The sequence below is a fragment of the Ursus americanus genome, chromosome 31 (genome assembly GCF_024610735.1).
Source record: "Ursus americanus isolate L20-20 chromosome 31, mUrsAme1.1.p, whole genome shotgun sequence".
NCBI classification, from domain to species: domain Eukaryota; kingdom Metazoa; phylum Chordata; class Mammalia; order Carnivora; family Ursidae; genus Ursus; species Ursus americanus.
The window spans coordinates 26,162,534-26,189,638 of record NC_142157.1 but is presented as its reverse complement, the minus strand read 5'-3'; the positions used below and the strand labels follow the sequence as shown (position 1 = coordinate 26,189,638).

At 46.6% G+C, this 27,105-nt stretch overlaps 1 protein-coding gene and 1 pseudogene across 3 annotated transcripts in view; one reads left to right on the top strand and one right to left on the bottom strand.

Moving 5' to 3' along the window:
- Positions 1-1,505: 1,505 nt before the first annotated feature.
- CAMK1D (calcium/calmodulin dependent protein kinase ID) overlaps positions 1,506-27,105 on the top strand; it is a 413,163-nt gene continuing 387,563 nt past the window's right edge. For 2 of the 3 annotated variants that reach the window (XR_015722456.1, XM_045793936.2), the window contains exon 1: positions 1,506-1,995. Coding sequence is in view for 1 of the 3 variants with exons in the window: in XM_045793936.2 (XP_045649892.1) it covers positions 1,904-1,995 (92 nt within the window). In the remaining 2 variants the exon portion in view is untranslated. The remainder of the gene's footprint in view (positions 1,996-27,105) is intronic. The other variant, XM_045793937.2, reaches the window with a different exon arrangement.
- The window catches only part of LOC123789994 (peptidyl-prolyl cis-trans isomerase H pseudogene), a 37,997-nt pseudogene continuing 31,509 nt past the window's right edge, over positions 20,618-27,105 (bottom strand).

Here is a 27,105-nt window from a genome sequence, read left to right as displayed (position 1 = left end):
TATCTTCTGACCTCCTTGGGGTCAGAGAAAGGGTGGAGGACTGGCAGTGTCCAGATGGTTTGGGAGAGAGCACTGGGCCTGCATCCACCCTGTCAGACCCAGGAAGAAGATGCTGGATGAAGTTTCCTTTCCAGGGAGTACATTTTCCCCCCTTTGCAGTGAAATTGGAACAGTCCTGGGAAAATGGGGCAGGTGTCAACCAACAATCTAGAGACAAGTCTGTTTACTGAACTCAGCAGAGCCATAATCTGGATACAAGGAAAGCTACTATTTTCTGAATCAAGAGGTAGTCCCTTCAGGTCGGGGTGGGGATCTGCACGTGGGTCCCCCTCTGACAGGTGGACGTGGGAGAAGGGTGGACAGTCAAAGAGCATCTCCGAGATGGGAGGCTAGAGGGAACTCCGAGTTCCTTTCTCCAGCCAGAAGGAAAGGATGTTTCCAGGTACAAGCTCCGCCTCCGGCTACCCTACTAAGCCAACTGCAGGCAGAGCTAAGGAGGGGACAGTCCTCCTTTCGAGGAGGGTATGGGGCAGATGTTCACTTTTCACTAAGTCTGTGGGTTTCAGCAAGAGGAGAGGGGGAGAAACCAGGGGGTGCCGAACAGGAGGGAAGCCCGGCCAGGCCCACTGGCAGTTCCAGTCCGGGGACCGAGGCAGCCCGAGACAGAGCGCAGCCCGCGCCGGGCGTTCCCCGAATCCCCCCGCAGCCCGGGCGCCTAGTAACTCCGGGAGTTCACCTCCCAAAGGGAAAACGAGGCGGCGCCTGGCATGTCCTGTGCGTCCCCAACCCCGAGGCTTCCAGGCTTTCTTTTCGCGACGAGGCCCCCTCCCTCGGCCAGAATTTGACGCGAGCTCCGATTTTGGTGCAATGCGAATTAGCTCTAGTCGCGGAGTCGGGAGGGACCGACAGGCTCCGGGAGCGCCAGAAGCGGGCACCGTGGGCCGGAGTTAACGCCCACCTCCGCCCGCATCCCCACCGCCTCCTCCCGTCGCCATAACAACTGGCCCCCACCCGCCAGCTCCGCGCCGCCCTGGGACGCACCGGCCACTGGTCGGGGCGCTCGGGGAAAGCGCCCCCACCCTCGGCGCCTCGGATCCTGGCAGCCTCGCACTCCCGCCCCCACCCCGCAGCTGCCAAACACAACGCAGAAGCGCCCCCTCCCGCCACCAAGGAGGAAAGCCCTCGCGCCCCTGGGACTTGACAGCAGAATTAATAAAGCACCTCAAGGGGCTGGGGTCCTCCCGCGCTCGCCCCGGCGCCCTGCACCTGCCAGGGTCCCCTGCACCTGCCCTCTTTGGGGCTCCAGGGCGCGCGTAGCGGCCAGCCGACAGCGGTGCCCCGCGCCCGGTGCACGGCGCTCCCGGGGAGCAGGACATCCCCAAAGGCGGCAGCGCGCCGGAGGCGGGGAGGCGGGAGGCTGCCGGGGAGCGCGGGGAGGGCGGGGAGCCCGCGGGAGGGGGAGGAGGGGGAGGAGGGGGAGGAGGGGGAGGAGGGGGAGGGAGCAGAGCGGGCGGCTGGGAGGAGGAGAAGGGAGGCAAGAAAGTAGCAGAAAGTGAGGCTGGCAGCCGGCGGCAAAGGAGCAGGGCGAGCCGCGGCGGCAGGAAGTCTGTGCCCGAGACGAGCAGAAATAAGAGCCAGGGAGGGACCGCGGCGGCGGCGAGAGTGAAAGAGGAAACTGCAGAAGAGGAAGCTCTGCTGCAGCACAAAGTCTCCTCCGGCTCCCGCGCCGAGCATCCCCGCGCGCCCGCCCCAGCCCTCCCGGACAGGCTCGTCGCCGCCGCCTGCGCCCCTCTCGCCGGGTGCCCCCGCTTAAGCGCACCCACCCCAGCCCCACGCGCCCCGGCCAAGCCGCCTCGCCGCTTCACCGCCTCGCCGCACTCCGCACACGCCGCCCTCGTCTGCCATGGCCCGGGAGAACGGCGAGAGCAGCTCCTCATGGAAAAAGCAAGCCGAAGACATCAAGAAAATTTTCGAGTTCAAGGAGACCCTCGGAACGTAAGTGGGGCTCCGGGAGAGAAGGGTGGAGGTACCAGCGGTCGTGAGAGCACAGGCGGCGCCTGCTGCCACCACCACCGGCCACCGCAGCAGGAATCGGCTGGTCCCCGCGTCCTCATTGTCCGGTTCTCGGCTCTGCGGAGCCCCCCGCGTCTCCAACATGTGGGTCTGCGTCCCTTGGGCACGGGTGGGCACTGCTCCCGGGTGGGGGCGAGAGGAGCTCCGAGTTTTTGGGAGGACAATCATCGGCAGGCGACTTTCCACTTCCCCTGACACCGCCGCCCTCTCGACTTCTTTTTCCCCACGCGTGACTGTGGGCTGAGCATGGTGGATATGAGTGTTTACTGGCTGTGTGCGTTTACTCACCGTGTGTATGGGCGCACCATGTAGATGACAGATAGGGTCTCGAGAAAATGGGGCTTCAGTCATTCCCATTTCTGCCCTTCCATCATGTATTCTTACAGAATCGACATCCGCACGTACTAGGTGTAGGCAAGACTGGCTGCCACGCGATTATGGAAGGGAAGAATTTCGCAGTGTTCAGGGTCACGTGTGGGTAGAGCCTTACCTGAGCGTATGTCCATTTCACATAAGCTCAGCCACACACGCTGGGGTGCGTGTCTCCAGGGAGGGTCTGTGAGTGTCTCTGTACAGGCGACTTCTCTCCCGGGCTGTCTGTAGTCCAGTGCTGGTGGCTGCGTTGCAAGAAAGCTGAAATACTCAGAAATCGACCGCACCAATGCTCCAAGCATGTGCTGCTCAGTTCAGCTGCTGCTCTCTTTCTGCCCAGGAGTTGGTTTTTGTTTGTTTTGAAGCGCCCCAGAATAGGTAGGGAGGCTGATAGTGAAAGAGAATCAGGCACTGCTGGGTGAGTCTGAAGTTCAAGTTATTTTCTCCCCTCATGTGATCAGTATCTGTTGGTGATCACTATCTGTCAGTATATATATTCTCTCACACGCACACATGTGCTCTATGAACTGAACATTTTGCAGGGGTTCATGGAGGTGTTGATTAGGCTGGGAAGAGAAAGAGGAGGTGTTTGGTGAGACAAGTCACTGTACTCTTCCTTCTTCCCTTTCCCCCCTTTCCTTGTTTTTGTGGTTGGTTTGCTTTCCCAGAACCACATTTTCAGATCCAGATTGCTGCCCCCTACTCAGGGTCCGCCTTGGCTGTTCAGTCATTTCCTTCACCACAGCCCCCCCCCCCCCAATCTGCAGTGGATCCCCCAGAGCGAAGTTGTGAAGGCAGCATTCCGAGCCACGCTTCTGATTCCCAGGAAAGCACACTGGCAAGGCTGGGAATAGGGTCTCCCAGCTGTTGTGCTGCACTTTAGGGAGGGCACCTGTGGGTATAGACTTTCTACCTTTGTTGGGATGAAAACAGAAAGGACTTCGCCTTTTCAATAAAGAGGGGTTTGGGACTGCCTCTCTCAGCATGGCCTAAAGTTAAGGGGTGAGTTTTGGTCAAAACTTCTGAAAATTGCCATTGAGGTTCATTCAGATATGGGGTTTTGATGCTGGAATGCTCAAGTTATGAAGAAGCAAGAAGCATGCCCTTGCTTGTCATCCTGAGACCAGTTGTGTGCCTGCAGATGAGGGGATGGGAGAGAGCTGAGTCTTGGCATGCGGGAATGCCTTCCTTTGCGTGGAGCATCCCCACCTGAGCCCCTCGCTCTGGTTCCCCTGCCTGCAGCCCCCAGGTGGACCAAGGCGGCCTCCCCCTAACTGACTCCTGCTTTTCAGGAGAGCCCTGCAGCTGCACCCCTGCAGGAGCCAGGCTGCTGAAGCTCAGTGAGCTGTGGCTTTATTGAGTGTCTCCTGCTGAAGCAGGTGCTGTTTGGGGGCGGCTGCGGGCAGTTTTCCCTCTGGGAAGGATAGGGATTTGCCTTCTGGTACCAGAGAGACCCGTGGAGCTGTTGCAGAACAATCTCTTGGACTCTGGTCAGGTGCCCGGTGAACTTGGGCATGGGTCTCTGTTGGGGTCCCAAAGCTTTGCCTTCCGCTTGGAAATAATTCTGTGAAAAGAAGCTTCCCACTGAGGCCCTGTGGTGCTGGCATGGGTTCTAAAAGAGTCTAACACAAATAATTAAATGATCAAAATGTTTTTACTCAATGACAATAATAGTCATTATATGTGACTTTCTTAAATGAATACCAAGTGTCAGACTTTAGGCACTTAGAATAAAGTGCCTTACATGTATTTCACTCTCATAATAAACTTAGAAGGTGGGTTTTGCTATTATCCCCAATTGGCAGATGGGAAAAATGAGGCAACAGAGAGATTAAGGGCCTTGCCAAACATGAGCTAGTTACTAAGTGGTGGAGCTGATACTTGAATCGAGACAGGACAGCTCATCATGATCCATATGGGGTTGGGCCACTTCGTGGGTTATGTAACAGCAAATGTTTTCTAATAATTTAATTTAACTTTAATATTTGGAAAGCTAATTTTAATATTAATGCAAAGAAAACATCATTGTGGGGTAAGCCTGTTATCTAAATATGGCAACATTTCAAAGCTTTTGGATTATCAGCATTATTTTGTCTCCTTGGGCTTCCTAGCAGTGGTCTGAAAGTTCAGGATGCCTGTTTCACCCTGGGGCCAGCTCCAGTGACCTTGGCCTGAGTCCAAATATAGGGAGGTTGCTTCCAGTCCTGTCTGTGCAGATGTGGAGTCTGGACCCCTCTCCCATGTGTAATGGAATGTAGTGTAAGTCAGAGGCAACACTAATCAAGATTGGGATTCATTTCCAAGGTACTCTGCAGCTCCAAGTCATTTTGTTTGTCACACCTTCCCCATATGCCTTCAGGATCCTAAGGCAGGAAAGCCCTGCCAGGAGCCAGACTGTCATCTCACAGTGTTAAAATGCTTTTAAAATAAAGCATTGTAAAGGCCTGAGGAGCACACTTTGCCAAACTTTGTCATCTGGCTGCCTGACTCAGGTCCCTTTCCCTGCAGAGCTAGAGCACTTACTGTTGAAGCCCAAGGGTCAAGTCATTTAGTTTGTGTGGTCGGAGGGGCCTTCCTGGAGGATGGGGGCCAAATGGGAGTAAAGGTGGGCCCAGGAGGGTGGGAAGGAGGTGAAGGCAGCCAGGGACAGGCTAGGCAAAAGGATCTGTCTTTGGGGTTTTGGCCTGGGTTAGATTATGTGCCTCTGAGATGGGCCTCAGGAAAAATCCTCCCAACCAGTGGGCTGCATGTAACTTCCTTGGAAAGGGAATTCCAGAACCTGACCATTGCTCTGAATAAGGTGAAAGACCTAATTACTATTTAATAATCAACGACATGTTTTCAGATCCTTGGCACACTGTGAGAGCAGATAAATGTTGTGTAACAGCAAATTAGGGGTAATGAACATTTCTGCCAGTGTATTTGCCAAGGCTCTTCAGACCACCTCTATTGGAGATAACTTTCAATGACTTCCGAAATTAAAAAAAAAAAAAAAAAAAGATAATTTGCCATTCAGAGAAGAATACGGTTGGGAAGAAAGCTTTGGTGTGGTGTCCAGGAAGTACCCCAGACTCATGGAAATCACTTCTATAATTTCCACACCATGAAAGCCATCCGAACAGAGAAGGCCTCAGTACTTAGCATGACAGGGAATGATTGTCCCAATATACCTCCTTTCCTCTGGAGTATAGGAAATGGCATGTCCTAGAAAATAGATCTTCATCTCTGCAGGATGTGAATACATGCTTTTCTTATAGACTGAACATTTTACAGTGAAGTAATTGCTGTCTGTAGGGGGCTGGACTGGGCATCGTGGAGGGTTTGAGCCTGGCTTCCAGGTCTGGCTCAGCCACTAATGGGTTGTGTGGCCTGTGGGCTGCTTGGTCATTTGTCCACACCACTCTCTCTCTGTCTCAGCTTCCTCGTCTCTAAAATCGGGGGGGAGGGGGCAGGGAAGGCAAGATGGTTTTCAAGGGCCCTTACAAGGGATTTTATGGCTCACTTGTACAAGGCAGCTACTCGCTGGGTCCCTTTACGAACCTTCCATGTGTGGCTAGTGCAGCTCATTTGTTTGGAGCAACAGTTTTAGGCCCATGCTAGTAGCAAAGTAAAACACCTCAGAACAGGAAGTCTTATCCCACTTAATGTCAGTAGCATAGTGCATTCCCTTTTTCGTTAAATGAGTGCCTGCCTGCTCGTGCTGCTTTAGGAAGAGTATAAGTAGAAATTACTGTGGGGCAAGCACGGACTTTTCCCACTAGTATCCTACTTACACTCCTTGTTCTGAAATTGCTCAGTAAATACACCTGTTGAGGACACAGAAGATTGATTTATCTGGAAGCCCCAGTGGAAAACACACTCAATAGTCTTTTTTTGGAATGTACGTGTGTGTGGGGGGGGCGGGGAGGAGTAGAATGCAAAGCTGCTTCAGGTGGTTTGTATATTTGGCTGATTTAATAGTATTTATTCTGGGATTACTCAGAATTTTAGAGTCTGGATGAAGCATTTGAAAGAATATCACCAAGAGGAACATAGGGGCAGAAGCCCCTGGATTTCTCCCCTCGGGTATCCCAGCTGGGGTATTTGTTAGGAGTTTGTATTTCTCAGCTCTCTTGTTTGGGGCGGGGGCAGGATGTAAATTCAGCCTCTCACATGTTTAAAGATATCTACTGAGCATCTACTGTATTCTAGGCACTGTGGGGCATAGTTGCAAACAAACAAAAATGCCTGCCCTCTCAGAGCTTACCTTCTGGTAGGAGAACCAGGGAATGAAAAAGATAAGTAAGTAAAATGTAGAGTATGGTGTTTAGTACACATGTGAGGGAGAAAAGCCAAGGAGGGAAGGGGGATTTTGTGAAGTGGGGTGATGGCAGCTTGAGGCCGGGTAGTCATGGGTGGCCTCACTGAGAAGCTAATATTTGAATACCATCTAAAGGAGCTATGGGACATCTAAAAGCAGAATGTTCCCATCCGAGGGGGCAGCAAGAGCTGAGGGCCTGGCGGGAAGCTTGTCTGTTGTTCCAAGAGGCCCGTGTGGCTGGAAGTGGGTGGTCAGGGGAGGAGAGTGGGAGCTAAGAGGCATGAGGGTGTGGAAGTGGGCCAGGGGGGCCAAGGCGGAGGGGAGATTGGATTCATGGAGGACCTTTGTAGGCTGTCGTAAAAACCTTGCGTTTGCTCTGAGAGACATGGCAGTCGTTGGATGATTTTGAGCAGAAGAGAACCTTGATCTGACTTAGGTGTTTCCATCCTCACTGTACTTTCTGTGTTGAGGACGGACCAGCGGGCTCTGGGGCAGAAGTGGGGAGACTAGCTTGGAGGCCATTGTGATGATCCAGGTGAGAGACAGGTGGTTTAGAAGGAGGAGGTAGCTATGGAGGTGATGAGAAGTGATTGGATCCTGGATATTTTTGGAAGGGACAGCAGAAAGGAGTTGCTGTAGTTGGGTGTGAGATTTTCCGAGGCTTTGGGGTTGGAAGAACGGTGCCAATGGATGGTTTTGGTCAGTTTATTCAAGGATTTTCTGAATGCCTGCTCCGTTGGCAGAGCAGGGCTGTCCATGCTCTGGGAGGCTCTTGGAAACAGTTTAGCAGGTAAGTTCACATCCTTTGGGCTTCTGGGCCCCCCTCGTGAGGGACTCCTGCATTTCAAAGTGAATTTCCTTTCTTCCAAGTTTATGTCTGGAGAGGGCTTTTGAAGTGCCTTCTCCTTGGTCACAGAGGGAAAGTGGTGATAGGCTGGATATTTTAGCTGCTGGAAGAACTGCTTAATTTTCTGTGAAAATGCTGGGTTTTGCCTTAGAATTATCAATAGGAAGAGCTAGCTCACCTTGACAGGTGAGCCTATAACTCTCCTATACAATATATATGACATATGTAACTCTCTCCTATAACCTGTAATGCTCCCACTTAATTTGGAGGTTTAAAGCCCAGACATTCCGTGAAAAATAATAAACATGAGCATTCTTGCTTCTCCTTTCTTTGACAGGATGTTCTATATCTGGAGAGGAAAAGCCAAACATTTTTCTTCATTGGGAAAAAGATAACAAACCCTGGTGTTATTGATTAGTGCAGTGGGATTTGGGAAGTTGCTCTTTGGGTAGAGAGCTTCTTCTCAAAGGAGCTGATATGGACTGTGTCTCAAGCAGAAATTTCTGGTTCAAACGTGGCCACTGAATGGACAATAATTAGACTTGGTAGGTGGACATTTGTGTCCCCTCAGGGGAGGATTTTAGGGGTTAATTTATTGAGTTTTTCTTTGGCTGGATCTCCATAAATCCCTTTAATCTTTCCTTTCCCCAGATAAATCTCCTTAAATCCCTTTCAGTCTCTCTTCTTCTCTTCCTCTCTCCCCTGGTACAGCTTGGGCATTGGTTCAGTGGGGGACTGTCAAATTGCTGATCAACTTGCACCCACAGTGGTGGACCTCCAACCTCACACCTCCAATCCTTACCAGATATCCCAGGAATCATCAGGGAGTCCGCAGCCCCCTGGGAACGCATATTTTTACTTGAAGAAGGAACTGCTTCTGGGTGGCCAGCAGGAAGGCTGGTGTCCTAGTCAGTTGTCTTGAGTTTCTTTCTGGCTGAAGATGGTCAATCCAATGCATATGTAGCTAAAACATAAGGATATGTGGACTCTGGGTGAGATGCCATCCTAATCTTCTTTCTCAGTTGGTTATGCCCCTTTGACTTTCTTTGGTATAGGAAACCACTTTTTCCTTGGGCTATCTTTCACTAAATCTTGCTTGATTTCTAAAAAAAAAAAATGTTTCTTATGCAGTAAATGGATTATTTAGGTTCTAGTCAGACCAAGGCTAATCTCCAAATGAATGCCACAGGCCAAGTTCGTTCGGTGGCACACCAAGTTTATTCCACGTCACCAGCGATCAGCTGTGTGTCTTGTGCTGTTTTTCCTAGTTATTTCAGAAGGATTCAGAAACAGAGGGATTCTGTCTTTTGGGTAACACTGAATCTTGAGGATAAGCCTTGAAAATAACATATTTGCTGAGGCCAGGTAGGAGAGGCATCAGGAGGCCATGACCCATAATGGAAAGGTGGCTCCAGCCCAACTGTTCCAAGCTGTGTGCCTCTGGAGAGGTTCCTTAATCTTTCTGAGCTAAGACGGAAATGGAAGTTGTTGCCTTGTGGGATTCTTGTAAGGATTCAGTGATGTATACAAGGTGCCTGGTACATAATTGGGATTAAGTAAACGGTAGCTGTCGTCAACTCTAGTTGCTTTCAGCAGCTGAGGTTGAGGGGAATTGCCTATGGAAATGCAGGGCCAGTACTATGGGGAAGAACATGTCAGTATCTGTTGGAAATTGATTTTTGGAAGCTCTTGTTGCAAATATGCAGAATGGTGTGTATTTGACCTCACTCCCCCCACTTCCCCGCTCAAATTGATTTAAGAAACCATCAACAAGTCTTCAGTCAGCCGGGGACGAACTATTGCTAGGTGTTTCACACAGCACCGTAGTGAGTTAGCTAATGATGTAGGCTCTGAGGTCCCTAGGACATGAGTGCAAATCCTGGTCCACTGCTTCTCAGCCATCTGGTTTTGGGCAAATTATTTGGCCATTCTCAGCCTCATATCCATAAAAGAGGGTAAGACTAGCACATAATCTCAGGGCTGTAGGGAGGATTTAATGAGAGCCCATGAAAACTACTTAGTACAGTGCGTGGCCCATGGATATGTTCTTGGGAAATGCTTGTTCCCTTTCATTAGCCCCCGTGGTACTGGAACAGTGCTCCTCAGAGGCCATTTGCACAGATCTGGGGGGTCCATGGAGCCATTCAACATTTGCTCCCCACAGGAGGGTGATTAGTTCATAGAGTGCTAGCATTAACCAAGAGACTCCGCCTGAAACGTCCTCCGGGCCAGCTCGTGTGCTGGAGTGACCTAGTTTGCTGTATCACAGGCTCATTCCTTCCTCTGGTTATCTCATCAGCTTTGTCTCTGCACCTCTCCCTGCACCCTGAGCTGGGGCTTTTGTTTTGTTTTGTTTTAGCCTGTCCCTGTCTGCGTAGCTCGTGCAACAGTTCTCTGAGCAGTTTCTGTCTTCCCAAACAGCACACAGGTCTCTCTGCAGCTGTGGTCCTGCTCTGGCTTCAACGTGCTTTTCCTTTCTGAGAATGGCTACAGTATGTCAGCTTTGTTTCTTATTGAAAAGAAGGTTCTGATTTGAGGGCTTAACTGATTTATTTTGCAATATGACAAAACAAGCTGATATGTCCTGAATTGATTTTAGTGGCAGGGTATTTAAGAAATGGCAGCATGTCTGTGTCCACATGGACATGTGTAACAATTTATTTAAAAATATCTTTATGGGGGATCGTTGGAGGGGGTGTGGGATAAGATCTCAAAAGTTTCATTTCCCAGGTCTCAGGATACAGGCGTGACAATTGGGGAGTGGATATCTGCCACATTAGGCAATATCCCTTGTCTTGACCTCTCCATTTTAGCCCTTTTAATGGCCAAAGTCTGGGGTGACAATTTATTGGGACCTCTGTAATGGGGTGAGCAGGGGAAGAAAAGGTTGAACATTTCTACCTGACAGAGGATCTCCCTGTCTTTCATGACTACAACACACATCAATGAAATTGCCTTTACACCAGATAGAATTTGGTGCTGTAACTGGAACCCTAAAGGTTTTCAATACAGCCTTGGAAGTCCCTGGTTTTCAAGTGACCCTCCCGCCTGCTGCCTCCCACAACTGTGTCCCCTCTAATAGTATTGGGGGGGAATACCCCAAACAAAAAACAAAGCCCCAAAACCCAAAAGCCCCAAAGTCTCAAATCTTTTGTAGTGTTAGAAAACTTGTGGGTGGGGGGAAGAGAGTGGGTGCCGAGCAGGAGGTCTGGCAGAGGGGAGCAGGTGGCAAGTGTCCCTCAGGGCCGGTACCCCCGCCGCTGGGTTGTCCTTCTGTCTATGTGCTGCCACTTCTTTAGCCTTGATAGGAATGGCTGCTTGAAAGTTGCCTTGAAACATCAGAAGATGTGAACACCTTGAAATAAGTCGAGGGCCCAGTCATTTAGCATGTAAGCAACTTTAAAGGAAGTGTTTTTTCTCCAGCACTTAACTGAAAGGAATTTGTGTTAGAATGTAAGATAGGAGGGAGATAGGTAATTGTGGTCTTGGGATTTTGGGGGGACTGGGGAGGCTTAGATGGGGTGCAAACTGGGAAGTGGAGGGCCAAGTGACGCCCCCAGAGGAGACATGACAAAGCTGGGTGCTCGCTGGCCTGGGCTTCCGAAGGGGGAAGTCGTGGTGTGACCTCTGTGTCTTCCCCATCCCTTCTCCCAGGACGAGGCTGGGACTGTCAGCACTGTCATCCAGCCATGTCAGGGACCCCAAAGTTTGTCTAGGCCAGAGTAGGGTCCTAGGTGGCCCTGAAAAATGTCATTTGTTTAAGAAAATATGCCTCAAATAACAACAATAAAAAGCTTGTAATGAACATTTGGAGCAGACCTTGCATAAAAGTTGGGGACAGCCTGTATCTGACAATATGTGCTTGTGGGTTCTTTCTGCCTATATTAGCATGGTCAGCAAAGATGGAGTTTGTGGTCCTGGTAAGGATAAAAAAGTAACGTGGGCTTTTTGTGGCCCTTTTGGCTCCTTTCACAACTGAGATATAATAACAAAAGTTCATATCTGTGTGTGTGTGTGTGTAATTTTGGTAAAAAATATGTAATAGAAAATTTACTGTCCTAAATCATGACTGTACGGGTCAGTCGTGTTAAGGACACTCACAGTGCTTGTGCAGTTGTCATCACCGTCCATCTCCAGAACTTTCTCATCCCCCCAAACTGAAACTCTGTCCCCATTACACACTAACTCCCCAGTCCACCCTTTCCCGAGCCCTTGACAATCACCGTTCTACTTCCTGTCTCTGAATTTGACTGCTATAGGTGCCTCATAGAAATGAAATTATAGAATATTTGTTCATTTGCGACAGGCTTATTTTACTTAGGATAACGTCCCCGAGGTTCATCCACATAGAAGCATGTGCCAGAACTTCCTTCTTTTTCTTTCCCCTGCCCCTTGCTTTTTAAGGCAGAATAATATTCCATGGTGTGTCTATACCCCATTGTGTTCATTCATTCATCTGTTGGTGCACGCTTGGAGTTACTTCTGCCATTTGGCTGTTGTGAATAATGCTGCATGGACACGGAGGTACTCGGATGACTTCCAAGTCCTGGCTTTCAGTTCTCTTGGGTGTGTACCCAGAAGTAACACTGCTGGATCATATGGTAAATCTCTGCTGAAGTTTTGGAAGTGCCGCCATATTGTTTTCCACAGCCATGTGGTGTTTAGCTGTTTGCAAAATGTTTTTACCTGCATGATTCAGTTATGGCCCTCACTTTACAGATAAGGAAATGGAGGTTCAGAGAGGTCAAATGACTCCTGGGAAAATGCTGCTGAGTGGCAGGTAGGAATCTAAGTGTCTTCTGACTCCCCTATTCAGTGCTCTTTTTTCTGTGTCACATGGCTCTCAAGCTGGTTAGTGGGGTTGATGGGGATAGAGAATATTAGAGAATTAAGAAGAACTACCTCCAATTCTGTGGACGTATTATGGTATGGCAAGGAGATGGGCTCTGATTTGGAACAACTGCTGATTTCCATGTATAAGTACTCCCACATGGAATGGTTTCAGGCTGCCTGTGGTCTGCAAAATTCTGCATCAGGGTCTTACGAGCAGGTATGAGGTGACTCCAGCATACCTCTGAAGGAAGTAGAGATCAGGAGATGGGAGTTGAGTCCTAGCTCTGTCACTTGAGAACTGTGGAATCATGATCTTATCCTCTCTATGTCTTGATTACCTTGTTTGTTAAATGGGATAATTACACCTGAATTACACCTGCTTACGTTACAGATCTGTTTTAAGTCCCAAAAGAGATAAGGCTTGTGTAGTAAGACCTTATACAAATAGAAGCTATTATTATGTTATGAAGATTATAGCTTTACAAATATTCCTTTCTCATAAATGTTAGTATCACGTACACTCTTTGAAACCTATCATCTTTTGGGCAGTGTTCCCATAGAATTTGGGCTGTGTGTCAACCTTGACTCTGGAAGCATCAACAAAAACTAGAGTTTCATAGTGTAGTTTGGCTCTATTCAGATGTTTGTTGTTTTCATTCTTAGTAGTTTTTTTTTTAAAGATTTTTTTTAATTTATTTATTCGACTGAGATAGAGACAGCCAGCGAGAGAGGGAACACAAGCAGGGGGAGTGGGAGAGGAAGAAGCAGGCTCATAGCGGAGGAGCCTGATGTGGGGCTCGATCCCATAACGCCGGGATCACTCCCTGAGCCGAAGGCAGACACCCAACCACTGTGCCACCCAGGCACCCCTCGTTCTTAGTATTTAAGTGATTGGTACCTTAAGAAAAACTAAAAAATAAAAAGTCATAAAAGCAACATGTAATCCTAGTAGAGAATTTGAAAAACCTGAAAGAGTGTAATAAGGAAGGCAAGAAGAATTAACTTGTTGTTTGGATGGGTCCTGGGTAGTCAGTTTCTCTAGAGGGTGGGAAGAACTCAGGAGAGGCCCCAGAGGTCAGCTTTTGGGGCTAGGGTCAGGCTGTGGTTATTTACTGATTGGCATGAAAATATTTCAATATTTTACCAACTTGGTTGATTGAACCACTGTGCACAGGTTGGGTATCCACTCTGGATATAGGGGTGGTGGTCTTTGTTGAGTGCTGTGGGTTTCTGACTACTTGCGTTGGGTTGGTGGGAGTGAGGGTGAGGATGTTGTTGGGGTTATTGTCGAGATCCCATCTCTATGCTCATAGCACCTCTAAACATGTTTAGAGTCTAAAGTGGGACAGAGCCCGGTGCCAACAGGAGACCCTGCTCAAGAGACATCTGGTAGGCTAGTTATACATGTGGGAAGAAAGAGGTAAAACTGTATCCAAGGGTGGCTGACTCTCCCTGGTTGGGGTAGGACAGGAGAACCTGGCTTCAGGCACTTCACTTATAAATACTATTTGCTATAGACAATGTTTTCGGCCTCCCCCAAATTCATATGTTGAAACCTAATCCCCAGTGTGGTAGTATTAGGAGGTGGAGCCTTTGGGAGGTGATTAGATCATGGAGGTGAAAGCCTATGATGGAATTAGTACCTTTTTATAAAAGAGACCCCAGGGAGCTCTGGGGCCCTTCCACCATGTGAAGACACAGCAGGAAGGTCGTCGTCTATGAACCAGGAAGTGGGCCCTCACCAGACACTCAATCTGCTGGTGGCCCTGTCTTAGACTTGCAGTCTCTAGGACTGTGAGAAGTCAGTTTCTATCATGTATCAGCCACCTAGCCCATGACATTCTCTTATGGTAGCTGGGAGGGACTAGGACACTTGCACAACACAGTCCTGCCTTCTGCCGAACTGCTCACACCCAGAACCTTAAAACCAGCCTCCCTTTAGAACATAGTATTCACAATCAACTCATTCTTGCACTCAGAAGCTGAAGTCTTTTCTAAGTCGCATGGACACTGGCCAGGTCAGCTCTCTCATCAGTGGGCAACCTGAAGTCCCACAGTTAGTCTTGACCCCATCCAGAGCTTGGATGTTATGTTATCCCTGATGAGGGTGACAGTGAACATTCAGAGGCACCATCCCATCACCATCAACATAACGACAGTTACCAGAGAAGAAGCCATCCATGTTAGAGATCTCTTACTTCAGCCATTGTTACGTTCCTGTATCCTCAGTAATTCACTTCGTAGGTGCAAAATGAGCTCCCGAGGATGCATTTGGCTCCAGAGAGAATTCAGAGCCATGAACAAGGAGTGCCATTGCTCCCTCTGTGTGCCCCCCCCCGACCCTTGCCTGGCCATGCTGTGGCTCCTAGGCCATATGTCCCCAAGTTGGTGAGAGGGAGCAATATTTGGAGACCTGAGAGCAGAGTGGGGGCTCCTATGGCCCCTACAGGGTCTCGCTGGCAAAGACCCGCATTAGGAGCCCGTGTGGAGGCTTTCCCACATGCTGGTAGAGCAGGCTTCACACACAGGCAGCGCCTGGCTCCGATGGGACATCCACACGTTTCATCAATGTTTGCTGAGTAAATGAATGGATAAGTGGAATAAAAGGAGCACAGGCTTTGATTAGATTAAGGAAGTTCAAGTCCTAACTGTGCCATTTATGAGCAATGAGACCTTGAGCAAATTACATGATCTTTCTGAGCTTCTGTTTTCTCATATTTAAGTGCAGATACCAGTTCCTACCTTTCCAGCTGATTGTGGGCTCTTGTAAAAAAAAAAAATAGCATGCTGCATATTACAGGTGCAAAATAAAGGGGCACTGACTTGAATTTTGAGTGAATAGATGTTAGAGCCCATCATGTGCTTTACACTTGATTGAAAAGGTCTCTACTCGATGCCTTCAGGAGTACCATTCGAGATTCATTCCTTTGGCTCAAAGCATTTTCTTGAGTATAAGAACTTAAACAATAATGGCCACTTATAGGTCAGTGGGAAGAGTTTATGTTTTGTTGGAATAAGTTTAGAGACAGAGATAGGAAAATGACCTTGAAAACCACAGGGACTGGACTAGAATTAAGGGGTATTAGTCATGCGGATGATGCCAGAGAAGAGATTGGAGGCCGTGAAGTCAGCCAGACTCACAGCATTCATTCAGCAAATAGTTTGTGAATATTGGCCACGTGAGGAGTACTGTGACAGCCTGGTGGATATTCTATCTCTGTGGCCTGTGACGACCATACTCTGTGATCCTGATGGTCAGGTGGAGGCCAGGAGGAAGGATGGTGTGGTTTGTGTCCTGGTTGGGGGCATCACCTTTGCAGCCACCCCTCTGTGGCTCACAGCATTCAGGCGAGGGAAGGGCAATGCCTGCTTTCTGTGGAAGGCCCTGCCTTGGCTGGTTAGGCTCCCAGGCAGGGTCCTACTGGGGGCATGGACACGGCAGCCTCTGAGTCTTGGGATCCAGTGACTTGTGTCCCCCCAGCCATGACCCCCACCCCAGGTGTTCCTGGTGGCTGTTCTCTCTTGTAGGAATTCTTGAATGTGGATCTGCCTCATTCCAGGGTTGTAGAAATGGTCCAGATAAAAAATGCAGGGATCTCTAAAAATCTTGCTTAACCCTGAAGGTCCTAAGAGCTGGGTGTCCTTCGGAAGCTTTCCAGGAAGTTGGAGTTTGAGGCCTGCTCTGTAGCTCCCAGCATGGCCTGTGGGGGTATTGTTGAGACAGACACTAACCCTGTAGAAAACTGTGGGTTCATTGAATACCAAGTAAACTGGGCTCGTCTTTACAAATCCTGTCTTCCCTATAGGAGTGAGGGATGCTGGGACTAATTCTGGTATAGAAATTTGAATGGGTGTGTCTGGTCAAAGCCATCTGGAAGTGAGCCTTCATTTATTCCCCTTGGTCAGACTTCATATAAGATTTTGGAGAATTGCGAGACCGATTCTACAGTTTTTTGTTTTTTAAAAAATTCATTGATTATTAGAGATTGAGAGTCTAGTGCCAAGCACTGAGGAGGCATTAGTAAATAAAACGTGTGTGGTTCTTGTGGTTCTTGTCCCCAGGAAACTTTTTGGGAAGACAGACAAATACACATGTAATTGTACTTCAGAGTGATAATGCTACAGCAGGGGTTATATGATATGGAAGTTGAGAAGAGGGGTACCTTGCTGGCAATGGGCCTCAGAGACAGCTGGGCTTCTCGCAAGTTCTGAAAGTCGGAAAGGAAAACGATCTAGCATTCTTCAGTAAGTATTTAATGAGCTCCTGCTGTATGCCAAAGAGAATACTGGCTTCTGTAAGACAAAGGAACATAGAGTTTTAGTAATAATAATGTTAGCAGACGTTTACTGAGTATTTACGCAGTGCTAGACTCTGTGCCATGTACAGTACTTCACATGAATTTTCACATTAAATCCACACAGCATGCAATAAAATAGATACTATTATCACCATTTTAGAGATGAGGAAATTAAGGCCCAGAGAGGTTAAACAACTTGGCCAAGGTCACACAGAACTATCCATATTGAAGAATTGGGATTTTAACCCAGGTTACCCACCTGGGGCCAAAGCCAGAGCTCTTAAACCATCACCCTAAAGGGGCTTTTCTGTGCGGGTTGGTACATTTTCCTCCCTGAACTCTTAGAGAAAATGGGACATGTGCCCGTATGCCCACAAAGCCAAGCAGCTCATGGCGATATAAACATGGTGCAGAGTGTTTTAGGGGTTCAGAGGGAAGGGAAGTAGTAGATGGAGATCGGTCATAAGAGCTGGTCATGGAAATGTTTTTCTAGTAGAGCTTCTCCAATGACCCACTTCCCGGATGGCTGTCATGTATTCATTTGACACACGGCTGCTGCTGTACCCATGGGGGCTTCAGTGGCAAATGCAAGATGTGGTCTTCTGTGTCCCACAGGTATGCAGACGTATTCCAGTCTCTGTGCCCTGCCCCTGTGACGTCTCCTACTTCCACCACCTACCCATCAGTTCTCCAGGGCTCTGCTGCAGTGTGATCTCTTCCATCCAGTGTCAAGTGTCCCTAGACATAAGCAGCCCGCCTGGGGTTCCTCTCTCAGATTTAGACTCATCCCATTGAGGGTCAGTTGTTCCAAGTTTTCCCTTTTACAAGAGTTTTCTCCGACGGAACGAGAAGCTCTTGGAGAGCAGGAGCCATCTCCCACCCGCGTGTCCCCTGAATCGCCCCCAGTACCTTGCACGCTGCGCGACAGATGGCGAGTTTGTTTGGTTCACTTTTAAAAATCCTGGAGTCATGAAGTTGTCTCCGTAGCTGCTCAGGAAGCTTGCTTTTCTAAATGTTTTCATTACTGATAAGCTCTTCAGAATGTTCCGTCCCCTCTTCTCTTCCTCTGGATTTCATCTCTCTAGACCGTCACCTTTTTTCCACTTGTGGATTACTCACTCAGTGGATTAGCTGGGGTGAACTTTTAATCTGTGCGGCTTTGCCTTGCTTCCTCCCTTAGCCTGTTGGCAGGCTCTTTCTGTTGGCTGCCATCAGGACTGTGCTCGGGGAAAGAAAACTAGTTGCCAGGCCCCCAAAACAGAGTCTTCTGTTAGGATGGCCCAAAATGAAATACAGATGATGTTTGGATCATGACACTTTTCTGTCAATTGGGGACCACAGTTGGCTGTGTCCTGTGGTGTCCTTTTAAATACTATTTTCAGTTACTTTCCTTCTTGAGATATCCCACCTCAAGCATGGCTTGTTGCGATTTTGAGATCACTCATGGAAACAAGGTGTACTTGGCATTTTCATTGTTTCCCTTCCAAATTGGGCCTTTAATGGCTTTGTGACTTTTTCTCTGCACGCCAGTGTGTCTAAAACCCAAGGATGATCCCTTGGCTGTAGTTACCAACTGCAGCATTTTTCTTCGCAAGATGTGATGTCCGTAGAACTGCGGATGGGATGAAAAATTTCTGGGCATATACAGTAGTATTTCCTGATGTTTTCTTTTTTTTGTTGTTTTTTGTTGTTTTTTTGGTTTGTTTGTTTTGTTTTTTGATGTTTTCCCATCAGAATTTATCAAGCCCTTTGTCTCAATGTCCCAGATGTATTTCCTCTGAGGTAAAAGTTTTCCTTGTTCTCGGTACCTCGGCCACACCTTCTGAGTGGAAAAAAAATGTGCATTTTCTCTTTTGTCAACACCTATATTCTGGATGTATTAGATTTTCTGAGGAGGTTGCCAAGACTGGTGTTAGTACAAAGCCATGGAGGTGGTTTGAAAAGAATAATAATGACTAAGGTGTTTCAATATCTGCTAAGCATAGGATACTTCACTAGACACTTGACCAGTTGATGGGTCATTTAATTTGTCAATGACCCTGTGTATTAAGTACTGTTTGACAGAGAAGGAGAACTGACTGACCCCAGGTCCCATGATGCGTAAGTCACAGGATAGGGATTGACCCCAGATCTGTGTGAAGAAGCTCTGGAAGGCTGTGCGTGGCTCACAACCGGACTGACTGAGGTGGCGCAGGCTTCTCCAGGGTGTGTCCTAGGAATCTGCACCACTGGCAGGAGGACTAGTGTGCTTGGGTGTCATAACTGTGGTTCCTGGGTCTCTAGGTCTTTACCCTCCTTCATGCGTGCATTGGGGGCCTTGCGTTGTGCTGGAGCTGGGAAGTTGCATTACGCTCTGTGTGCAGGTGAGGAGGCTGGGACTTGGGCTCTATGACCTGGCTCATGCTCATCAGAAACCTCTGTGCTGAGAGAGGATGGGGCCTAAGGACTCGTTTACAGGTTAAGGATCTATTCTGTTGTTGGGTTGCTATTTCTGTACCAGCAACGTGAAGAACATCATTTTTAACACACCCAGAGAACCCTGAGATTTCAAATCAGACTATTTGCAAAAGAAAAAAATGTGCAAAATGCGTATCATTTATAGCTTAGGTAGCCATTAGCAAATGTCATGCACAGTTCAGGCAGATTCCGGAAACTCAGATCAAGTCTGGTTTATTTTCTGAAAAGGCTAATACAACGTGCACAGGAGTGTGATTTCTATCTGTATCCCTCCTGTTTGAGCTGGTGTTGAGCTGCTTACTTAGTGGCTTGTCGAACAAGTAGGGGACAGATATTGTTACATTGCTGACTCCCAGCTCAGTGCTCTTTTTTCACTGCACATTTTTCTTAATTGTTTTTGTTCTGATCACACTAAAATAATTACTTCCCTTCTCTTGTTACAAAGTATTGTAAGTGCTTTTCAGAAGTTTACTAGATCAGATTTACTTTTTCTCAGGGCTTGGTAATTAAACAAAATCATTATTAACTGTGTAGCAAAGGCCTCATCATATACTATGTGCCTTAAATGGTTTCTTTATATTTTCAGTAATTAGAAAATACCAGGAGAGAGCCAATAGAAGTATTAAAAGTTTTGAACACCTGCTCTATTAAGGAAGACATGCCAGTGTGATGTGCAATGTTACTCATTGTTTCTCTTCAGGATCTGTTTTGAAATCTCTTTCTCTAATGATTTATATGTGGGATGACCTTTTCCCGCTGTTACAGGCAACATCTTCGCATAAAGAAACACGTGAAACTGTATCTGTATTGAGTTCACATCCAGAGATATCAGGAGCCAAGCTGTTTCATGTTCCAGTTTGAGGTTCTGACTTTGCCTGGCTTTCATTCTGGAGAAAGCATCTGACACACGCAGCTGAGCTCACAGCCCATTTTGCAGCCCTCATTCCTTTGGATTCTGGAGTGACCTCTGGGGTCCTGGACACCGATGCCCTCTGGGGCCACTTTCACAGTGACACAGGGTCCCATGTTCCTCTAATGCGTTTCTCCCTCTGTCTTGAAATTTTTAATATTTTTTGAAAGGATTCCCCTCCTCCCCCACCTTCCCATTTTGCACTGGATTCTGCAAGTTACATAGCTGGTCTGATCCTTTTTAGCTAGAAAACTTTCCCTTCCAACTTACAGCCTGACGTAAAAGGGATTTTACTGACTGATTAAAATTTTCTTAGTGTTAGTGGTTAAAAAAGTTTATTGAACACTGAAGGTATTGGATAGAATGGATTTAAAAAAAAAAACAACTTCATTTACAGTTGTAAACTTAAACACAGAAAATCTTGGGTTCTGAATCTGTGACACATCCAAGGTTCCTTGATCAAAGAGGGCAGCAGCAGGCAGGGAAGCCAACACACAGTCCAGTCCCGATTATTTTACTCATGCACATCACCCAGAGCAAGGGAAGACGTGATCAGTTTTGCTCTGGACCTCATTTCCCCGTGAGATCTCCAAGGGTGGTTTGGGCTTATTGTTGGGGCCTCTGGGAACATTCTTAATATTTTGCATCACTAGAAGTCCTCCAGTGATTTTTTTTCCAAACACCACATACTTCCCATCCAGCCAATGACATTTAGAGCAAGTGATGAAGAACGGGCAGCCATCAGTACTGGGACCACTGAAGCAGATCTGGAGCTGAATGTCTAAGTTTAAAATTTTCATCTGCAAATGCCCGCCTCCCCCCACAGTAAATACTGGTGACTCAAGTACCGTCTCCATTAACAAAATCCCCACCCTGAATCATGAAATCCATTATGACCCTGTGGAAGGTGCTTCCTTTGTATCCTGTTGGAACTCCACCTTTTCTGTACCCCAAAAGAAGGAGACTTGGAATGATGATGATGGGTAATCATAGGCCTTTCCAGTTTACCACACACTTGAGCCAAGGGACTCTCCTGAATTCTCCAGTGCAGAACTGCCTAAAATTCTTGGCAGTCTTAGGCATAACGTCTGCAAAGAACTTGATCTTCATGCAGCCAACTTCCTGGCTGCCAATGCTGACATCAAAGCATAATGGATCTTATAAGTAGGTCATGGTCTGTGGATGGGGGTACAGTCCTCCCTAGGCCTGACTCCTGGCTCTCCTACTCACCAGCCACATGTGTGTGAAATGCTGAGCCTCTATGGTTCATAAAATGGAGATAGCAATGGCACACATTGCGTAAGATGGCTAAGAGGTTTTGGTGAGATGAAGAACAGAAGTTGGTGCTTTTTGTTTTGTTTTGTTTCCTTTTGCATAACGCAAATTTTTTTATATTACGTTTATATTAAGTGCTCAATAAATGTTAGCTGAAATCGCTTCATTTTGGGCCCATTTCTGCCACTCTGATTCATGGCCAAATATGACACCTTTAACTCCCAGTTTGATAGCTTTCAAAAATGTGTCGTAAAGCAAATGGATAAGCATAAATCCTTTAGGAGAACTTTTAAAAAAGGAAATTAAAGGGGGGGTGTTTTGAGATGTTACCCTTTCAGATGAAGGGCAAGGATTGCTAAGTTTCCTGGTAATTGATAAGTCAATGTGTAGCCAGAAATAATATTGGGAGGGTCATACTGAAAAGAGGTAAGAATGTAGTTCATCCCATGAGCATGCATGTACACACACACACACACATCCCTAGTATATTATGGGCCCTATGGACAGAAAAATGAAAAGGTCACAGCTTCTCCTTTCCTCAAGGAGTTCTTAGAAGGTACCCTTTCATGATATTTGCTACATTGTCCCGCAGAGCTGGAAAAAGGGAGGCATTTGCTCATGTGATTTCTTCTCTGATGTTATAGTTCATGGGCCATGCACCTGCAGTGTCTTAGGGCTGGTATTGCAAGGAATGATGGGAGAGGGGTGCAGAAGAGAACAAGTGAGTGTTTGGCCTGGGTGACTGTGAGTGGGGGTGGGCTGGGAGCAGGGTGGGGAAGAGGCAGATCCAATTGCAGATCAGGTGAAACCCTTTTCTCCTCATCCCGGAGAGCAGCAGAGCCCATATTGTAATACTGTTCCAGCTGCCAATTAAGTGGATACATGGTTTCAAGTATGAGCTAAAGGTTTGTAATGCAGGGAGGTTTCAGTCACACTTGTGGCCCATTTTATGTCACAGTTATTCAGTTTGACAACAGAAAGGAGGCTGAGCAGTCCTTCCTTTTATGAAGCAGATAACATAACGGCACTTCTGCTTTTCATGTGATTATTGCTTTTATAAAATGGATTGATTTTTATCATGGTACACCCAAATCAACATATTTTTTTTAATGATTTTTTATTATATTATGTTAGTCACCATACAGTACATCCCTGGTTTCCGATGTAAAGCTCGATGATTCATTAGTTGCGTATAACACCCAGTGCACCATGCAATACGTGCCCTCCTTACTACCCATCACCGGTCTATCCCATTCCCTCACCCCCTCCCCTCTGAGGCCCTCAGTTTGTTTCTCATAGTCCATAGTCTCTCATGTTTCATTCCCCCTTCTGATTACCCCCCCTTTCTTTATCCCTTTCTTCCCCTACTGATCATCCTAGTTCTTATGTTCCATAGATGAGAGAAATCATATGCAAATCAACATATTTTAATAGAGCATTTCTCACCTAATGTAAGGCTCACATATTCAGTAATGATATTATCGGCTAGTCGGTCATTTACCCATCTCTTTTGGCTTAAAATGAATGGCTTGAGGTTCAGATGACAACAATGAAAAGTATATCCCTGCGTGAAGTAGCTAGTGCATTTTATTTCTTCCTTTTCGATTTAGTCGAAGGCCTTTGTCTTTTCTTTAGATTTGGGGAAATAAAAAGCAGGTGGAAGTGGAGAGAACGAGCTGTACTTTCACAATAATTGTAAAAGGAGGTCACTTTTGTACATACATTGAGCACTGACAATGGGCCGGGCACTGCATAAAGCCGCAGAATTATTGCTGCCCCCTTCCCGGTGTGTTTGCGTCCTGATGCGGACCAATGTGATCAAAACCTGCAATTTTCTAAGAGAAATCCTGGGTGGCGTGTCTTAAAAGGGAAGTTGGAAGAACGTGAAAAACATGCTGCTTTATTGTGAAACATGTCATCTGTCAGGTTCCTCTGGTAACCGGGCTCAGCCCAGGTTTGTATCATGCGGTCCTCACGTGGCCTTGAGCAGATGTAGGGACATTATGGATTTTCAAGCCGCAGAATGTTGACTCCAGAGAGGGCCTCGCGAACATCTTGTTCTTTGATCGGGTTGAGGAAACAGAGGCCTGCTGATGGTTGGGGGCCTTCCCCAGGGCCACTCAGTGAAAGGTGGCAGATTCGGTGTACATAATAAGAGCTTTTGTGTGCAGGGCTCCTTCCGTGATGGCACTGGGATTACAAATGCTCGAGCTCTTTAGGGGACGGAAATGCATGTAGGTTCTCCTTGGAGAGGAATAAACATGATTGCAATCTGCCTTCTTGTCCTACTTTTGATTCCTTATCAAACTCTCAGGGAGGCTGAGGAGTGTGGTCCTGAGGAGCCCCTGTCTCCACCGTTGCGAGAATTCAGTGAACCGACAGAGGTAAAGTCCTTAGCACAGCCCTGCCTCAGAGTGAGCACTCAATCACTGTGAGCCATGGCTGTCAAGAGCTACGCGACAAGGGTGAACGCAGGTGGCCGTGGAGCTGGCCTTGTTTTCTCTGCTTTATTTCTGCGGGGCCTTCTTCCTTCGGTGCCAGCAGCTTGGCTCTCCTGCATGGGGGGGGCGCTGCTTTCATTTCAGGAGACCAAATGTAGGAGCCCCCATCTGCTAAATTGTTGTTGGGTTTATTTCTGTCATTGCTTGATGATTTTTAGTTGTTGATGAATGGTTTTCTGTGGCTGACGTTGCTAATTAGGAGACAGACCGGTGTGTGTGTGTGTGTGTGTGTGTGTGTGTGTGTGCATATTTTTTTTTGCATATAATAGATATTTGATACTGCCTAATTAAGTTTTGTATTGTCTTCTGGAAAGCCGGTGGCTCCTCTAAGCCCAGCACCTGGGCCCTGGGAGGCGTCCAGCCTTCACTCTGGAAGGAGCGTCTGCTGAGTTTCCTGAACAAGTCCCTTTCCCAGCAACTGCTATGCTGCACACAGATCTCCGCTCCCTCGTTTTCCCCCTGCTTGCCAACGGGGTGCTAAGCTTTCTGAGACAGGAACTTTTGTCAGGTGCATACAGTTTTCACAGCTAGGAAAATATATTTTCTTTAGACTCGTTCTCAGGCTTTCAAAGAGGACGGAGCAGACCGCTCAGGATTGATTAGAATCACAGGCTGAGTTTTCAGACGGCGGTGGTGTAGCACACATACAGACGCGGCCCGAGTTCACCTTCACAGTGCTGGGCAGTTCTCATCATCTTGTTAATTGGACGGTTTCAGATGGGCCAATTAGCCTGTGTCAGGAGCATGCTAAAATGGGAGAGATGGGGAGTTTGGCAGTGCCTTTGCTGATTAGTTTTCAGAGTGCAGACACGGCTCTTCTGGGGACTCGGGGATATAACGTAAAGCTTTCAGCCCATCGGCTTTTTTCTTAGGTGACCCTTTAAAGGAGAACAGGCAAACACGAATTGCATTAGCTCATATTTGGAATTTATTAGTGAAAACCATGGTTTAGAACGTGTGCCAAGTCAGTGCTGGTCTGGTCAGCCCAAACTCCTGCACCTTCTGTCTCTACGAAACTGCGTAATGGTAACGCACGTAAAGTCCTTATGGTACGTGTCGCACTTATTCCAGATTATAAATTGCTTGTGGATGAGCCTGACACACCTCTCGGTAATTTGCATGGCATCTTGCACATGAAATACTTAGAAATGAAATGGAAGGTGTAGTTGTCCACCAGAATACAGATGCAAAAAAAATACTAATGTTGTTTTGAAGGATTTTCAGCCCTAGAAGTTTGAAAAACAGAAGTTATAATGGGTCAGAATACTCCATTTCCTGAACACTTTAGTTAAGAAATATTTCTGCTTTTAGTAATAATAGTACCTACTATGTTGCAGGCATTTCATGAATAGCATGTCATGTAACCTTCACAACATTCCTGCAAGATTATCCTTTAAATATTTTTAACATTTGGCACAGAGAGGATAAGTAACTTGCCCAAAGATGTACAGCTAGGAATGGAAAGACTTGGGATTTGAAACCATGTCTTTTCAAGCCCAGATTTTTCCCCCCCTGTACCTCTGAATATGTATCCCAGCTAACCAAGATGTTGCTGTAATATAATTTGTTTAGGGGTCAAACCAGATAATCTGCCTTTCAGAGTGTAGTTTCTGATCTGAAGTATTCGATGTGACTAAATAATCAAATTAAGTAACTGTCAAATCCCTCTTTGTTCCAGGATTTACAGATTTAAATACAATTAGAATGATTCCCCCCCCCTTTCTTTTAGGTACTGTGAAGAGCCTTTTGTTGTAGAACTAATTTTGGTGGGTAGGACAATGAGAACTCAGGAAACATTCAAGCACGAAAACTGACACAAAATTTCAGAACAGGCTCAGAATGAAGTCTTTCTTTGACTAGTGAATTGAGTGACTGACAACTCAGGGAAATGTCAAATTGACTTTAACTTAATGCCCACTGTTTGGGCTTTTTATTAATAGGTGTTTATTTCACCAGACACAGGCTTTGGATTTCATTAAATCTGTCCCATTTCAAGTCTCCTTGAACTTCACCACCACCTGAGATTTCCTTTTTAATATGTCACTGCCCCTTTCCAACCTATTACAAGTACAAAGGATGTTGAAATTGTGTTAGAGAAATAAATACTGAGGAAACTGTACATTGGGAAATGGGCATATTTAGGACTTTTATGAATGGGTAAAACACTAAAATAAACTTTTTACCCTCCCACAAAAATTACAGTTAAGAATTCTACCCCCAGAGCTAACATCATACTTAACGGTGAGAGAATGAATGCTTTCTCCTCAGGTCAAGACCAAGACAAGATGTCTGCTCTCACCAGTTCTATTCAACATTGTACTGGAAGTTCTAGACTGGACAGTTAGGCAAAAAAGCAAAAAATAAATAAATAAAACCCCAAAAACAAAAACACCCCAACAAAATAAAAGGCATCCAGGTTGTAAAGTATTAAGTCTCTTTGCTGTCTCTATTTACAGATGACATGATCTTATAGAGAGAAAATCCTAAACTCCACTAAAATCTCCATTAAAAATGTATTTCGTTCTAGTATGAGTTCATCAAAGCTGTAGGATATAAAATCAATATATAATATACAATACACAAAATCATTTGTATATGTATTCTGGCAATGAACCATCTGAAAACAAAATTAATGAAACAATTTCATTTATAATGGCATCAAAAAGAATAAAGCAGTTAGGAATAAATTTACCAAAGAAGTACAAGACTTGTACACTGCAAAGTACAAAATATCTTTGGAAGAAATTAATGAAGTCCAAAATAAATGGATTGGAAGACTTACTAGGGTCAAGATAGCAAAAGTCCTTAAATTTATCTACAGAGCCAATATAATATCTATCAAAATCCCAGCTGCCCTTTTTGCAAAAGTTGACAAACTGATCCTAAAGTTCATATGGAGATGCAGAGGGCCCCAAAACAGTCTTGAAAAAGAACAAAGTTAGAGAAATCACACTTCTTGATTTCAAAACTTACTACAAAGCTATAGTAATCAAGATAATGTGGTGTTGGCCTAAGGACAGACTCATATAGATCGGTGGACTGGAATTGAGAGTCCTGAAATAAAACTTGACATTTATGGTCTATTGATTTTTGACAAGGGTACTGAGACAATTTAATGGGGGAAAGAATAGGCTTTTCAAAAAATGGTGCTGGGACAGCTGGATCTCCATAAGCAAAAGAATGAATTTGGACCATTACCTCACACCATATACAAAAATTAACTCAGAATGGTTCCATGA